The sequence below is a fragment of the Bubalus bubalis genome, chromosome 19 (genome assembly GCF_019923935.1).
Source record: "Bubalus bubalis isolate 160015118507 breed Murrah chromosome 19, NDDB_SH_1, whole genome shotgun sequence".
In the NCBI taxonomy this organism is placed as follows: Eukaryota; Metazoa; Chordata; class Mammalia; order Artiodactyla; family Bovidae; genus Bubalus; species Bubalus bubalis.
In genome coordinates this window covers 4,335,201-4,351,766 of record NC_059175.1, presented here as the reverse complement: position 1 = coordinate 4,351,766, position 16,566 = coordinate 4,335,201, and the positions used below count along the sequence as shown (strand labels likewise).

Genomic DNA, 16,566 nt, shown 5'->3' with positions numbered 1-16,566 from the left:
TGCCTCCCAGGACCACAATTCCAGTCCCTTCTGCTCTGCAGTCACCACAGACCAGATTATATTGGGCCTCTCTTTGGCTCCATCTCCACCCAGAAGTAGCACCTCTACATCCTTCCCGGACTGAGGGCCAAGGTGGCTGCCTCTTTACCACCAGACTCCCTAACCTGAGCCATTGTGTGTTGATTGGTTTCAAGGAGGGACCTCTGTACCAACCACGTCTACTGTGGTGACCTTCTCACCAGGCTCTGGTGCCAAATGCTGAAACACAAAATGGCATGATTATATAAGAAGTGCTCTTCTGGGAAGGGGAAAACCAAAAGATCTAGTGAATCATAGCAAGAAGGGATGGGTAGGGCCTGGGCTCCTTATATCTATCATCTCTAACTTGGGCCTCAAATCATTCACAAAGTAGGCAGTTGTAAGACAATTGTTCAGATGTCAGCTTAGAGCCTCATTAGGGGCAGAGATTCAACTAGGATCACCCAGGAGCAAAATGACAGCATGGGGTCCGAGCTCTGTTCTTCCTAGACAGGCTAGAGAGGAAAACCTTACAGAGCTCAGCAGACACCTAACTGCAGGGCCATACTGCCACTCACCGCTCTAATATTTGTATTAAAAAAGTTTGCTTTTTGAAAATGCGTAGGTATTAAAAACTGCTCTTGGTAAAACACACACACACAGAACTTGGGATAGATCAAGTTGGTATGCTGTGAAAAGTCAGCAGCTGTAACATTTTGTGATTCAATGCATAAAATATGTTGAGTTCCTCAGCTGAATAAGTAGTATAAACAAATACTTTCTCTTTTTTTTTTTTTTTTAAAGATACAGGGCGGGCGTCGCCATTATCTAAGGACCTCTTTGATGTCCTCACAGTGTTCACCTGAAGGCCAAAAATGCTCTTTTTAAAAGGCACTTAGCCTTTTGCTTTTTTAGAATTTAGGCAGAAAGTCTGAGCATGTGAGAACACAGAAACTAAGCGAGGCAAATGCAGAAGTTGCCTCTGCTGATAAACCAGCAGATCAACGGCACTGGGCGGCACTGAAATCCCCCGCTCTCCTAGAGGAGAGGGGAAGAAACCACAGAACGTTCCTGACTCAGCACCCCAGTCTGATGGCGCAATATTTATGTTTGTGTACCTAGCACTTCGGTGCTGCCGGGGGTGGGGAGGTTGGAGCGCTTCACTAGGGCCCAGGATGAGGGTGACCGCATGGGGTCTCCCCAAACCTTCGTCCAGGTCCTGAAAATCCTCTTAAATCGCTGTAGGATTGTATTTCAAGACCAGCTCACGTTGATGGCAAGAACCAGGGCCCCGGGGCTGGACCGGGCTCCTGTTCCCAATTGCAGTCCCGAGCCCAGCGCTTAGTAGGCGCTCAAACAGTACATAGTTAGGGACTAAAAGTAAATCCCCAGGAGAAGGGAATGGTAACCCACTCCAGTATTCTTGCCTGGGAAATCCTATGGACAGAGGAGCCTAGTGGGCTCCAGTCCATGAGGTCGCAAAGAGTCTGAAAAAACCACCACAAAGAGATGAAGCCGCTCAGTCTTAGGTAAACGTGACCAGAAACGTGTCTGGCGCCCCTGGGGGGGCGCTGTCGATCCGCACTGGGGGCTCGCCTCACTAAAAGCCGAACGCCGGCAATCCACAGCCGCACCTTGCGACCCCCACCCTCATTTCAGACCCCTGACCCGCCTTCCTAGGCTCACAACCACGTAAGGACCGCATGACTAGGATTGACATTTTTCTGCCTGGGGTTTGGTTGGACGGCATTTTACTTGTTAAATGTACATTTTAAAGTAACTGGAAAGCCTGGGGAACACGAATGTATTTTCCTGAACACTTCCATCCCAACCTACCCCGGTTGTTCTTGGGTGGACAAACTCAATTTTTCTCCGACCCTCATTTCAGTCTCCTCTCGGTCCCCTCACCCCCGGCAATGCGATACTGGGCAAGTATAAATCGCTTCTCCTCGGGACCCCGTGTTTCCTCGCCTGCTGGGTACGAGGAAATGAGAGAAAGGGGCGCATGTGTATCCAGTAACAAAGGAAACCCCTTTCGGCTCCGGTCGGCGGAGGACGGAGGAGCGGGCGCCGGGAAGCAGCGCGGTGGAGGGGGAGGAGGGGAGGAGGGGAGGGGAGGGGAGGGGAGGCGGGGGCCCGTGGCACGCGGCCCGGTCTCCCAGGCACTCGCATACGGGAGTCAGCCCTCGGCTGGCAGAGCCCAAACCTCTCCCTTCCCCGCCGGGCCCGGAGAGTGGCGCGGACCAGCTCCCTAGGGACGCGCGAGGCGCAGGCCGGACGGCCGGACCGCCGGGCGGGGGCCTGAGCCCGAGCCAGAGCTTAGCCAGCGGACCCCACTCAGAGGCCGCTGACGTCTTCGCCTTTGGCTGCTCCGGCGCCAAACCGGGCAAGGCGGGTGACGTCACCATACCACTCACGTGACCGTCATTCAAACAAACAATCCCCTCCCCCACAGCGCGCGCGCGCGCGCGCGCGCCCCGCCCCGCGCCGCCCCGCCTGCTTACGCGGAGCCACAATATAAACGCTCTCCGCCGGGTCGGACTCGCTGCGAAAGACTTCGGGGCTCTGGGTGAACCGCGGGTGGAAGGGCCGTCGGGAGAGCAACAAGGAAGCCGAGGCGGTCGAGAGTCCCACACAACGACCCCTCGCTCGGTCCAAAGGCAGTTTGGGTTTGGCGCAAAGAAAACCGGGGTCGGGCTTTTCCTCGAAAGCCATCGCCCTGCTGTTCGCTTCCCGGGACAAAGAACACACGACTTGCACGCTGGGGGCGCTGGGGCCGGCCATGGTCATGGAAGTGGTCTCTCTGGACGCCGGAGGCCTCCGGACGCTGCTGAGGGAGCGCGCGGCGCAGTGCCTGCTGTTGGACTGTCGCTCCTTCTTCGCTTTCAACGCCGGCCACATCGCCGGCTCGGTCAACGTGCGCTTCAGCACCATCGTGCGTCGGCGGGCCAAGGGCGCCATGGGTCTGGAGCACATCGTGCCCAACGCCGAGCTGCGCGGCCGCCTGCTGGCCGGCACCTACCACGCCGTGGTGCTGCTGGACGAGCGCAGCGCCGCGCTGGACTGCGCCAAGCGCGACGGCACCCTGGCCCTGGCCGCCGGAGCGCTCTGCCGCGAGGCGCGCAGCGCGCAAATCTTTTTGCTCAAAGGTACGCCTTCGGGGACGCTCAGGGCCGGGCCGCAAGCCCTCCGCCGCCTGGTTCTCAGCTCCGGGGGGGCTGCTCCACCTGGAGCGCTTGGACGCCTGAGTCGCATTGTGGGAATTTGTTGGCTTTGTTTGCCTCTAGGAACAAAGACTCGCCTGGGGCTCTCCGGGCTAAACTTCCAGCCCTGGTGGATGGGGAAGTTGTATGAAGGTACCCTGTCTCGGCGGTACTAATGGAAAAAAATGTGTCTCTTTGTGTTCCCAGGAGGATATGAAGCTTTTTCTGCTTCCTACCCGGAGCTGTGCAGCAAACAGTCGACCCCCATGGGGCTCAGCCTTCCCCTGAGTACTAGTGTCCCTGACAGCGCTGAATCGGGGTGCAGTTCCTGCAGCACCCCGCTCTACGATCAGGTTAGTAGGGGGCTGTGCCGGAGGGGAGAAGGAACAGCTGGCAAAGGTGGCAGAGCTGCGCTACTGAAAATATAGAAAGTGACGTGCAGCTTTATTTATAACAGAGGACACAGGGAGATTTCTTTTATCCCATGGTTAAATGGTATGATGGAGCGGAGCCTCTAATTGTGGGCAATACAGAAATTAGCTTGTTGGCCCTGCCTAGGCAAATGGGTTTAGACCCCTATTTATTTACACTCTTTTAACAACAGTGCTGTGAGGTTCACCCAATATTGAAACTAACTTGTCCACCAGGGAGGTTTTGTGGATGTGGGCACCACCATTGACGTTGAACAAAGCTTGACAAGCGTTGGATGTTTCTGGATTTCAGGGTGGCCCAGTAGAGATCCTGCCCTTTCTGTACCTGGGCAGTGCCTATCATGCTTCCCGCAAGGACATGCTGGATGCCTTGGGCATCACTGCCTTGATCAACGTCTCTGCGAACTGTCCCAACCATTTCGAGGGTCACTACCAGTACAAGAGCATCCCCGTGGAGGACAACCACAAGGCGGACATCAGCTCCTGGTTCAATGAGGCAATTGACTTCATAGGTAAGTGGAGCAGATGCCTGGGACTTTGCCACACTCCTTCTGTTTTAGTGACTGAGACTAAACTCCATGGCAAGAACTTGAGCGACATAGTTTTAAGCTTTGCTCTAGACATTAAAATCAGTCTGGCATGGGCAGCATCCCTGCAAAGTACGGGTTCGATGTCCCACTTTATAAATTAGCAAACTGAATCTCAGGTTGAATTGATCTGTCCAATATCAATCTGCTTAGTGGCGATGCTTTGCCTGGGTTTAAATCCCCGGCTGTTTAAATCCACTGTGCCCACATTGCCTTCACGGACAGTATGTCTGTGATGACATGAGGTGATATTGACTGTACTGGACAGGACACATGTGACATTTCTTAGACACCTGGGGTTGGTTGGAGTCATTCTCCTGGGCTGTCAAATAACCAGCTGCCCTTTGTTTTCCAGACTCTATCAAGAATGCTGGTGGAAGGGTGTTTGTCCACTGCCAGGCGGGCATTTCCCGATCAGCCACCATCTGCCTCGCTTACCTCATGAGGACTAATCGAGTCAAGCTGGATGAGGCCTTTGAGTTTGTGAAGCAGCGGAGAAGCATCATCTCCCCCAACTTCAGCTTCATGGGCCAGCTGCTGCAGTTTGAGTCGCAGGTCCTGGCCCCCCACTGCTCGGCAGAGGCGGGGAGCCCCGCCATGGCTGTGCTTGACTGCAGCACCTCCACCACCACCGTCTTCAACTTCCCGGTCTCCATTCCTGTCCACCCCACAAACAGTGCATTGAGCTACCTTCAGAGCCCTATCACGACCTCTCCCAGCTGCTGAAAAGCCACGGGAGGCGATCTTCACAACCCACCGGGATTCCAGGCTCCTGGCAAGTGGAAATGCAATAACTCCAGGGAAGGGGGCTCGTGAGGGCTGGTCCTTATTTATTTAATTTCACCCAAGTTCCACTGGGTTCCTGAGCAGTTGTAATGATGACTTCACGCCAAGATGTTTGCTGAACTCAGCACATTCCGGGACCAACATACAGTGGGTACATCAAGTCCCTTGGACAGAAAGGGGCAGAAGAGAGAGGACTCAAGTGTGAGAGCCGATTTCTTTTTTCTTGTCCCTGTTTCCTGAAGACACTTTTCATGCTTGACATACCTACCAGTATTACCATTCCCGACAACACGTATACATATGAGAATATACTTTGTTTTATTTATTTTTGTGTAGGCGGTCCACCTTCACAAATGTCAGTGTCTACTCCTAGAAGAACCAAATACCTCAATTTTTGTGTTTGAGTACTGTAATGTCCTGTAAATATATCCTAAGCAGGTTTGTTTTCAGCACTGGAAAGCACCAGTGTTGATTTTGTTTTGTTTTTTACGTTGCCAACAGTTGTATGTTTGCTAATTATTTATGACCCGAAATAATATATATCTTCTTCTAAGAAGACATTTTGTTACATAATGATGACTTTTTTATACAACAGAATAAATTATGGCATTTCTATTGAAATCTCGATGCTTTTCTTGGTCAGCCCCTCTGATTCCTTTCCCATAACTGAAATAGGGGAAAACAAGGTCCTTCAGAATGTGTTTTGACATCTGATCCCATACTCCTTGGTGGCCCCTCAGTCCCATGAGATGGCTGGTTTGCCAGGGTGGTAGACAAATGTGATCAATTCTAGAACTAAGCTCTTGGTAATGAATTCAAGTGTCTGCCTATGTTTTTCCCAACATGTCACACAGGGAACCCAAGTGTACCCAGAGCGAAAGCTAGGAATAAGTGGCCATTTGCTTGGTTGTTTTTTTTCATTTAATACCTTCCCCCAGGTTAATCTTAAAAAGCCTCCTTCCCTCCTCTGATCTCTACTAAAGAGATAAAGATAGTTTCCCAGTACATTTGCCACAAGTGTGTTTCTACTATGTGCAAGGTGGGCTGTGCTTACCTCAGAAAAGATGTGCAAAGGATAGAGACCCAGCGTAGCTAAGTAACACAAGTGGGGGCATTGGGCCCTATGTCTGTTTCCTAATTTTATGGCCTTTTTATTTTATCGCTTGCTTCTCACACGCTCTTTTTTTTTGAAAAGATCTTTAGTTGTGAAAGGAATACTGAGCACAGTAAGCCAATACAATGCAGACAAGTCACCTGGAGCCCCCACCCCAGCCTGACCCTTACTCTTCTGGAGTCCATTCCCTGGGCATCTCCGTACCTGTACCCAGCATTTTTGGTGGCAACCTCCTTCAGGTCACTTGCTGCCCTGATTTCATAATTTTGTTGAAGAAGATAGACAATTAAATCTGGCTTGCTCTAGGACAATATTCTGGATTTTCACTATCTTGCCAAGCAGCCCAAAACAGAGAAGGTATAATTGACTACCAACCCGTAGCCCAGTCTTTAATGTTGAATTAAACAACAGGGAAGCTTCTGGATTGCTGGCCCCTTAGCCTCTGCATTCCTTTGTTTCTGGATAAAGTGCTGTAGGAAGCCAGAAAGCAAACAGCTTACGTTAGTTTTCCAGGGGTTCCCAGGGTAGTGGTCTTGGTCCAGCCCCATTGTTCAAGGCCTTGACCTTTCTCCACTGGTTCACCATGCACCACTTGACTCCCAGGGGCTGAAAGATTCCTGTGTTCTCTATTCTGAGAACTTACCCTGGGCTGGCAAGTTCATTTCCTCGACTGGGCTTCCGATTACAAGCGTGTTCACGCCTTTCAAAACAAACCATATCCAGTTTTTTGTTTTTTTGTTTTTTGTTTTTATCAAAGCCTAGACATTTACTGTTGCAAATATCTCCCTTCGTGGAAACATACCAGGGACTTCAAGTCCATGGCAGATGCCATGGCTGGCATCACTGTGGGCTCGGGCCATCACTTTCTGCTTGGCAGGCATCGGCTGAACCAGAATTAATCTCCGGTGTGATCCACACAGTGGAAAAATACAGTGGCTGCCTAAGGGAGCCGCCAGTGAAAACAATTCACTCACTTATCCCAGTGCAAGCTACTTAACCTCCCTCCAGCCAGGACAGCCAGCATTATAATAACCCCTCCTCTTTGTATGTTCAATTCCTGGTCCTCAGGCCCTCCAGAAAATGTCACTTTGGGCCTGAGACTGCTTTTCTTAGGAAGGATGAAGTGAAGTGAAGTGAAGCGAAGTCGCTCAGTTCATGTCCGACTCTTTGTGACCATGGACTGTACCCTTCCAGGCCTCTGTCCATGGGATTTTCCAGGCAAGAATACTGGAGTATGTTGCCATTTCCTTCTCCAGGAGATCTTCCCAACCCAGGGATTGAACCCAGGTCTCCTTCATTGTAGGCAGATGTTTTACCGTCTGAGCCACCAGGGAAGTCAAGATAAAAATTACTTAAGATGAGAAGAAAGATGCTTAAGCTATTAAAATGTTGCTCAGCTGGGAGACTGACGTAGGGACATCTCATTTAATACTGATAAATGTAATAACAGCTGTCAGTTTTAGAACTGGTGTCCTGTGCTAGCCACTGTACTAACTGCTTTCCATAGGATTGAATTTAACCTTTAAAGTAAAATCCATTTTACAGAGGCGGAAACAGGCTCAGAGAGGTGAAGGGACAGCCCTCTGATTGTAGCTCAAGGTCATAGGGCAAATAAACGGCCTTGCAGAGATGGGATCGTGGGTGTGTAAAAAGACTAGGGAAGGAAGCTCCAGTTCAGTCCAAAAGACAGCTCATGGGAGTGAGGAAAAGATGAGTTTTATAGCCAACCAGGTGTCACCATGGTTTTACCCCCATGATATTGAGGTGGAAAAACCATTTATCCCTTTGGGCCTCAGTTTCCTCATCTGTAAAATGAAGATAAAACTTATTGGACTTCACCTGGGAGGGAGAGATAGGCTCTTGAATGCAGAAGTGCCTGGCAGGTTGTGGGCCCTGGGAAAACGTCAGATTCCTTTCCCCTCTCCTGATGACCACTAGCGGTTCTTGGGGCCCAGTTTTCCCACCCAGAAAATGACCAGTTTGCGCTGGATCTAATGGGTAAGCTTCCTCCCAGCCCTCTAATTCTAGGACGTAGAATATGCATCAGTGAATACTTTATGCTTTCCTGTGGTTTCCAGGCATCCATTATTCCATTAGGAGACTACCAACCCCAGATGCTTCCACTGTATCCTCTCCTTTCTTTGGAATGTTGCAAATCGCAGCTAATTTGCTTTAGACTTGCAGCCTCTGGCCTCCGTTTCCCTCCCTCCCCTGGCTCCTGGCAGATGACATCATGGTGTGTACACCTTTAAGATTATATAAATCTGTGATCACACAGTAGCCTCCGTCCCCATGGAAACACGGAGGAGTTTCCCTTTTGTGAGGAAAGCTGTCATGTCACTTCCTGCTGCTGACAAATCAGTTTAGGAGATTAAAATAAAGGGGTGGGGGGGAGGGCGGGAGGTGGCCTCTGAGAACTGCTGGCTCGGTGGTTTCTGGTTGCCATACACAGAGGCAAACAAAGCCAAGGCCGTGTGGGGTGGCCCCGCCCAGCGCCAGCCCCGGCTCAGGTTTCCCACACCTCGCCGGGTGGATCCAGGTCACCCCGGGCTGTTTTTCACCGCAGGTTGCGTTCTGAGGAGCAGGTGGGAGGGCTGCCCACTTCTGGGGACTTTCTTGGGGCTCTGCAGGGCGAACTTGTTGGAGAAGAGCCTCGGGGTCCACCCAAGCCTCTGCTCCCCTTTATGGGCTCAGGAGGTGTCTTCATCTTCCAAACAAAGGGTGTGGCTAGCTCCACAGTGCGCACAGCTGTGCCCGCCAAGGGAAATAGGGTAGAATCACCTTCTTTTTGTGGCTTTTTAGGTTAAGCAGTAGTCCATTCGTTCCTTTGTTCGTTCATTCATTTTTTTATTCATTCATTCAACAAATATTTATTGACTCTCTACAAGCCCAGGGATGCTTTAGTGCTAGGTAAAGTTCCTGCTCTCAGGTAGCTAACAATGGTGGTGTTGGGGTGTATAAATAAGACATAAGAAGGATGAAGGCTCTGAAGGTGACGTATTAAGAGGGGGTCCTTTAGATTTTGCTGATCAGGGAGACCTCTCTGATGGGGTGACTGGTGAACCTAAGACCTGAGTGATATAACCTATTTGAGAGGTAAGCTGGGAAGAGGATTCCAAGCCAGGAGGGCAGTAAAGACCTGAGGTTTGAGAGGGATTTTTGTGGACGGTAGATAAAGCATTTGACTTGGAGTCAGCTAGACCTGAGTTCAAGACCTGCTTCTGCCACTTGTTAGTTTTGTGACTTACTGTGGGTAAGTTACCAAACTCTTTAAGCCTCAGTTTCCCCATCTGTAATATGGGCCAACAACCTCTGACCTTCAAAGGCTTTTTAAGGATTAAATGAAAGGTGGTCACATCTGGGCTCATCAGAGAGGCTTAGGAGAGGCTCACCGTCCTCTGGTGACACAGCCAGCTCCCATTCTGGCCCCATTCTGTCACTTGCCCAGCAGCACCCTTCCCCAGGGAAACGGCAGCCCACTCCAGTGGGATTCTGGAGAATCCCGTGGACAGAGGAGCTTGGAGGGCTATGGTCTATGGGGTTGTAAAGAATCGGGACATGACTTAGCAACTGAACAACAACGACCCTTCCCTAGAGTCTCCTGGTGAAGGAAAACAGGGAGAAGTGAGTTGTCTTGCCCCATGTCTGGGCCCCAGGACTTACTCTAAGGGTTAGGGAGAAGCAGGTACTTATACATGTCTTCTGAATAATGGGGTGAGTGACCATCCCCTAGAAAGTGCTCAGTAGTTTGGTATCCCCCAAATTCTGAGACTTAGTTTCATATGCCTGAACAACAACTAATAGCTGTATGACCTTGGATTACTTCTCCACTCCACTTTCATCTCTCTAAAAAGGGAGTCATGGAAGTATTTGCTTTACATGGTAGTTGTTAATATTAAACGAAATAATGTATATAAAATATTTTGCACAGTACTCAACACACAATAAACAATAAGTGCTAGCCATTTTAACCATAATTATTATCAACACTACCACCCCCACCTCCATCGTCAGGAAAAAATTTAAAAAGGAAACAAATTTTAATCTTTAGCCCGGACCTCTCTCCTAACTGCAGACTCCAACAACCTCCTTGACATATCCATTTCTTTGTTAAGGAGACTTCCAAATTTGGCAATTCCAAAAACAAACCTTTGAATTACCCCCAAACCAGCGCCATGTGTGCCCTTCCCATCTTGGTTACTGGCAACGTCATTCTTCCATTAGCTCAGGTCAGAAACTTTGGAGACATCCTTGACTCCTCTCATTTTCTCATAGCATGTGTTTGATTCATCAGTAAATTAAGAAACAGGTCCATTTTTAAACCAAAACAATTTTCAAAATAGACCCGCTTCTCATCACTTCCAAAAACCAGCCCTCTGGCCCAGGTGCCCTCACAAGTTGCCTGCATTGCCAGAGTGGCCCCACGGCTGCTCTCCCGCTTCTGCGCTGCCCCTCGCTGCCTGCTGCCAGCTGCCAGAGGCTGAAGCTATCCTTCTAGGCTTGCCTATACATAGGACACGTCTTTGACGACAAATTCAGTTTTTGCTTCCCTACACATTTTAAAAAATTCACTTTCATTATTGAAAAATGTTTTCATGGGGCAAAGAACTCTAATTTTCAGTCTTATTTCTTTAACCATTTTGAAGGCATATTCCATCATCTTCTGAGTTTTGTTGTCTTTTGGGAAGTCAGCTTACTAACTTGGTGTTGTCCCTCTGAGGGTAACTGGTCTTTTTTCCTCTGGTTGCTTCAGCTTTCTCTCTCTCTCTGTTTACAAGCAGTTCTTGTTACAATGTCTCTATAGTTTTCTTCCTATTTACCTTGCTTATGATGTGTAGTTTTTTTTCAAATCTGTGGCTTGATGTCTTTCATTAGTCTTGGAAGATTCTGTTACCCGGAAGATTCTGTTACCCTCCACTTTGGTACTTTCACATGTAAACAGCTATTTTAACGTCTGTGACTAATAACTCTATGGGTTCTCTTGTGTTGCCTATTGTTTCTTCTGTATTTGTAAAATCGCGTTTTATTCCTGCATATGTCTGGTTATTTTTGATTGTCAGGCTCTGTGTATGAAAAATTTTAGAGATTGTTTAAGGCAGTGTTACTTTCTTTTCAAGAGGGTTTACTTGTAGGTGGCTTGGAGGCCTAGGAATCTGAGAAAACCTTAACCCAACCAGAGACAGAGACGGCTTGAGAGGACCTGAAGCTGGACTTTAGACCTTGCGAGGACTGAAATCTTCTTCTAAAGCTGTATTCTTTAGTAGTTCCAGGGCTTCCCTGGTGGCTCAAATGGTAAAGCATCTGCCTGCAATGCAGGAGACCCAGGTTCAATCCCTGGGTCGGGAAGATCCCCTGGAGAAGGGCATGACAACCCACTCCAATGTTCTTGCCTGGAGAATTCCATGGATCATGGAGCCTGGTGGGCTACAGTTCGTGGGGTCGCAAAGAGTCAGACACAACTGAGTGATTAACACTTTCTTAGTAGTTTCAACTAAAAGTTTGGGGAAGTTCCAAGCCCCCTGAGCCCATATTACTTTTTGGGGTAATATACAAGAAAGCCTAGGAGTGGACCAGATTCCTTCCTGGTATGCCCTCAACTTTAACATTTGTCCCATTATACTCATGAGTCTTTTAAAATCTCTGCTCACATTGTTAGTCTTTCAGCCTTCCACTTCAGAACTGGCAGATAACCCTTTGGGGAAAGGAGACACCCAAATCCTATTCTCGTCCCTCCGGGTTTGCCTCTTGATCCCACAATTCCTCACTGCCCTTTTAGTGCTTGGATGTCTTCAATCTGAAATGCTTAAAAATATTTTGTTCAACTTTCCTAGTCCTCAGCAATAGAGGGATGTGGTCTGTCCGGGAAAGGAGTTAGACTTTTAAAACCCCTCCACGGCACCCATCTCCTTCATAATAAAGGGCAAGTCTTTACAAAGGCTACAAGACTTGACATGACTTGTCTGGCTGATACATCTCTGACCACATCTTCTGCTCCTCTTCCCTTTCAATTATCTCTTCAAGACAAGGTGGCCTCGTTGATCTTCCTCGCACACGCAAAGTTCACTCTTGCTTCAGGGACCCATTCTCTTCCTTCCACCAAACAGACCTCCCTTGAGATCCCTGCAAGGCTGGCTACTTCACTTCCTTCAGCTCACCTCTTTAATGGGCCATTTCCTGACCTCCACTCCATTTAAACTTAGCAACCACCCTGCCCCACGGCCACCCCATGTACCTTTTTCTGTTTTGTTTCCCCATGTAGCACTTATTACCACCTAACACTGATTTCTTTGTGTATGGTCTCTCTCCCTGCTAGAATGGAAGGCCTTGAGGGCAAGGATCTTGTCTGTCTCATTCACTGTGGGGTCTTCTGCCCTTACAACAGAGCCTGGCATGTAGTGGGCACTCAGTCAATACACGTGATGAATAAATGAGAGAACTTGGACGGCTCCAGACAATCCCTCTCCTTTCTGGGTGGGTCTTGGGCTCAAGCTAGGGGGAAGTGGTTCTTTTCTGCTCAACCGACTTCTTTCCCTTCCACATGAGGCAATTTCCCTAGGAGAATTTCCAGTAACACAACATTGGTGTGCAACTGATATAAAGCCTATAAAAGCACTTGGTAATCAGGAAATAGCGTGAGGGTCCTGGCTCACCCTGGGGCTTCGTTCTCAGGATCAGGGCTGAGACTCTGGCAGGACAGCAATGGGGAGAGCTGCTCAGGGTCTCCATTCTGAGCCCCAACCTCCCACACTTTCCCCCACATTTCCTCCCTCCCATCCAAAGGAGAATTCCCCGTGGTGGGTGCCTCTAATGCGGAGATGGGGCAGTGGGTGATTCATGGGGAAGTCTGTAGCACTCCTTGGGGTGCTTATGACTCACAGCTTCTCATCTAATAAGAGGATTAGATCTCCATACTGAGTCTTCTGGAAATGTCCCTTGTCAAGGTCTCAAGTGACTATTGGGGATTCTCCCCCGCAGAGCTCTCAGCAGCACCTTCCCGGCGTGCCTCAGTCTGTTCGGCTGTCTGTCTGTTGCTCATTAAGTGCATATGGAAGGAGCAAAGGCAGGGAGCGGAGGGGAGGAGGGGAGGTGGGGGAGAGGACATCCGACTCTCGCCAGATTATGAGCCACCGAGGGCAGGATCGTGCCTTTCTCATTTCTGTGTCCCAACATGAGGCTGGGCTTATAGTTGGGGAAAGGAGTGGTTGGGGAAATGAAGGGATATTGGGGGATCTTGAGGGACCTCATTCTAGGATATTGCCAGCCTGCTAGAGCCGCATGCAGCGGCAGGCGGGTGGATGTCAGTGCCAGTCAGACTAGGGTTTGGTATTTATTGTGTTGACACTGGAGAGTCTAGGGCAGATGGTCCTGGTCGAGATAAGTGCCTTAGCCCACAATCCAGGCATGAAAGCTAGAGTTCTGACTGGTGCCAGGGCCTCCACTGGACACTGGACGCACAGGAATGGAGAGGACATGGTCCCTGACCTTGGGTTCTCCCAGCAAGTGGCAGAGACTGATGGGCTGACCCAGGATTTTAGTGTAACGGTCTGAGAGCTGGTGGTGAGGTGTGGAAAGGACAAGAAAGTGGGGAGATGCAGGGAGGAAAGGGTGGAGGGCAGAAGAAGAAGAAAAGGCTTTCTGCAGGGGATGACCCTTGAGCCCTAGAAGTCTGGGGACATGGCACAGAAAGGAAGCCTGTCCTCAGGGGTATAAGCGGTGGTCTGAAGCCAATTTATTGTTGTTTAATAGATTTTATAGGAGGAAGAAGGGCCCTAGGACTTGTCGCAGGCCAAAACTCCTTGTTCTAGAAGTGAATTCCCAGGAGCCATCACGAGAGTCCCTGCACCTGTTCTGTTCTTACACAAAATGGACCAGAGCCCTGTGCCCCACATAGTGGGCATCTCAAATTGTGGGCACTGTGGGGCCCTAAGTGAGGCCAAGGGCATGGCCCTCAGGGAAGAAAGACTGAAAGACAGTAGCTGGGAGCCTGGCCCCAGCTTCCTCTCCGTATTTTAATTGAATGAATTTGTTAGGGTCTTTCATCAGGGACCTAAAAACTGAGGTGAGTACAGTATTTCATGAAGATGAGACAATATGATTATGACTGCCTTGCCCCCAAGGCCCAGAGTCAGCCCTTTGGGTTCCCATTCACACTGATTTGAATGTGACAAGACACAGCATTCAAGCCAGTTATTGTACTATGAGCTGCTTCTCTGGTGTGAAGGGCCCTGCAGCCTTGAAGAGTCAAGACCTGGGTTGCACTCAGGCCATTGCTCATCCCGGGGACAACTTTATCTCTGATATCTCTGGCCGGAGCTGCAGCTGCTGCTGCTGCGGCCGCCAAGTCACTTCAGTTGTGTCCAACTCTGTGCCGACTGCATAGACGGCAGCCCATCAGGCTCCCCCGCCCCTGGGATTCTCCAGGCAAGGACACTGGAGGGGGTTGCCATTTCCTTCTCCAATGCATGAAAGTGAAAAGTGAAAGTGAAGTCGCTCAGTCGTGTCTGACTCTTCACAACCCCGTGGACTGCAGCCTACCAGGCTGCATCCTTGGGATTGTCCAGGCAAGAGTACTGGAGTGGGGTGCCACTGCCTTCTCCGCTGGCCAGAGCTAGTGTCCAATATAGCCATGATAGCTCAGGGTCAGAAAAGAAAGATAAGGGAACTCTCATTTATTGAGCACCTCCTGTGACTATTGCTTTCCATATGTGATTGATTTAATGCTCCCATCTAGTCTCTTCATCAGGGTTTATGATTATTGCCATGTCACAGATCAGTCGCTCAGTCGTGTCCGACTCTTTGCGACCCCATGAATCGCAGCACGCCAGGCCTCCCTGTCCATCACCAACTCCCAGAGTTCACTCACGTCCATCGAGTCAGTGATGCCACCCAGCCATCTCATCCTCTGTTGTCCCCTTCTCCTCCTGCCCCCAATCCCTCCCAGCATCAGAGTCTTTTCCAATGAGTCAACTCTTCTCATGAGGTGGCCAACGTACTGGAGTTTCAGCTTTAGCATCATTCCTTCCAAAGAAATCCCAGGGCTGATCTCCTTCAGAATGGACTGGTTGGATCTCCTTGCAGTCCAAGGGACTCTCAAGAGTCTTCTCCAACACCACACTTCAAAAGCATCAATTCTTCGGCGCTCAGCCTTCTTCACAGTCCAACTCTCACATCCATACATGACCACAGGAAAAACCATAGCCTTGACTAGACGAACCTTTGTTGGCAAAGTAATGTCTCTGCTTTTGAATATGCTATCTAGGTTGGTCATAACTTTCCTTCCAAGGAGTAAGCGTCTTTTAATTTCATGGCTGCAGTCACCATCTGTAGTGATTTTGGAGCCCAGAAAAATAAAGTCTGACACTGTTTCCACTGTTTACCCATCTCACAAAGGCTAGTAAAAAGTAGAGGGGCCTGAAAAAGTAGAGGATTCACTGAGAGTCACAAGTTGGGCTGAATTCAGTGTCAGGTCCAAGGCCCAAGTTTGGCAGGGCCTTTCCACTGCACCAAGCAAGACAGGGGTGAGTCCTGCCCTCAGTCTGGGTGCCGTCACTCAAAGACTGGGGAAGGTGGGAAGTACTGATGAGGCTTCCACACTCCCAGGGCTCCCGGGAAGTGGCTTGATGTATCCTTGTATTCTCAGCATTTTCAGTAAATTAACAGACCATGATTAAACTGATGAGGGCAGAGATGGCTAATGGCCATTAGTATCTGTTCTTCTTTTTTTCTTTAGTAATAGATTTTTTAGCCAGGTACACGTCTTACATTTGCTGTCTCTCCTGTAGCCAGGTGCGTCTATTTGAATAAGTCAGGCCTAATGTGTGTGCAACTTCCAGAGAGTATCCTTAAAGATTGTCCTTAAAGACTGCTTTTCTTCCCCTTTTCTGTCTTCTTGTCTGGAATACTGATGTGATGACTGGAGCTGAGGCAGCCAGTTAAAACCGTGAAGCATACTGGGAATGATTCGTGCAGAGCACGAATATCTTGCAGAGCAGCAAGATAGGAGTCTGGGTCTCTGAGGACTGTCAGGAGATAATTCTCCATGGAACTTTTATACCTTCTGTGACATGGTTTATAGAGAGTCACATCTTTTTGAGAATTTTTAAATGGCAAATAGCCTGAGGGAACGAAGATACTGTCTTCTTTTGGAATAGAGAACAGATTTGTTCTGAACAGGATAATAGAGATGTTATTCTCCAGAACAAATGCTGGCTAGATTTTTTAGCAGCCTCCTAGAAGATAATGATTTTCCTAAAGTCAGCGTGTCTCAGCTCTGATACAAACCCACAGCATCCATCTGGGATTACTGCACTGGTCTCATGGAACTTGAGCGGCAAGAGGACCCAACGCAAACAAGAACCTCATGCTGCCCACTGTGCTGTGAGAAATAAACTCCCTTGTCTCTGACCCAGGAGTCCTGTGTCTTCTGT

At 49.3% G+C, this 16,566-nt stretch overlaps 1 protein-coding gene across 1 annotated transcript; it reads left to right on the top strand.

Annotated features, from left to right (window-relative positions):
• The first annotated feature begins 2,548 nt into the window (after window positions 1-2,548).
• On the top strand, window positions 2,549-5,646 carry DUSP1 (dual specificity phosphatase 1). The gene is made up of 4 exons (XM_006058698.4): window positions 2,549-3,167; window positions 3,429-3,574; window positions 3,945-4,164; window positions 4,595-5,646. The coding sequence occupies exons 1-4, from the start codon at window positions 2,801-2,803 to the stop codon at window positions 4,963-4,965; spliced, it is 1,104 nt and encodes a 367-aa protein (XP_006058760.1). The 5' UTR covers window positions 2,549-2,800; the 3' UTR covers window positions 4,966-5,646.
• Window positions 5,647-16,566: the final 10,920 nt, after the last annotated feature.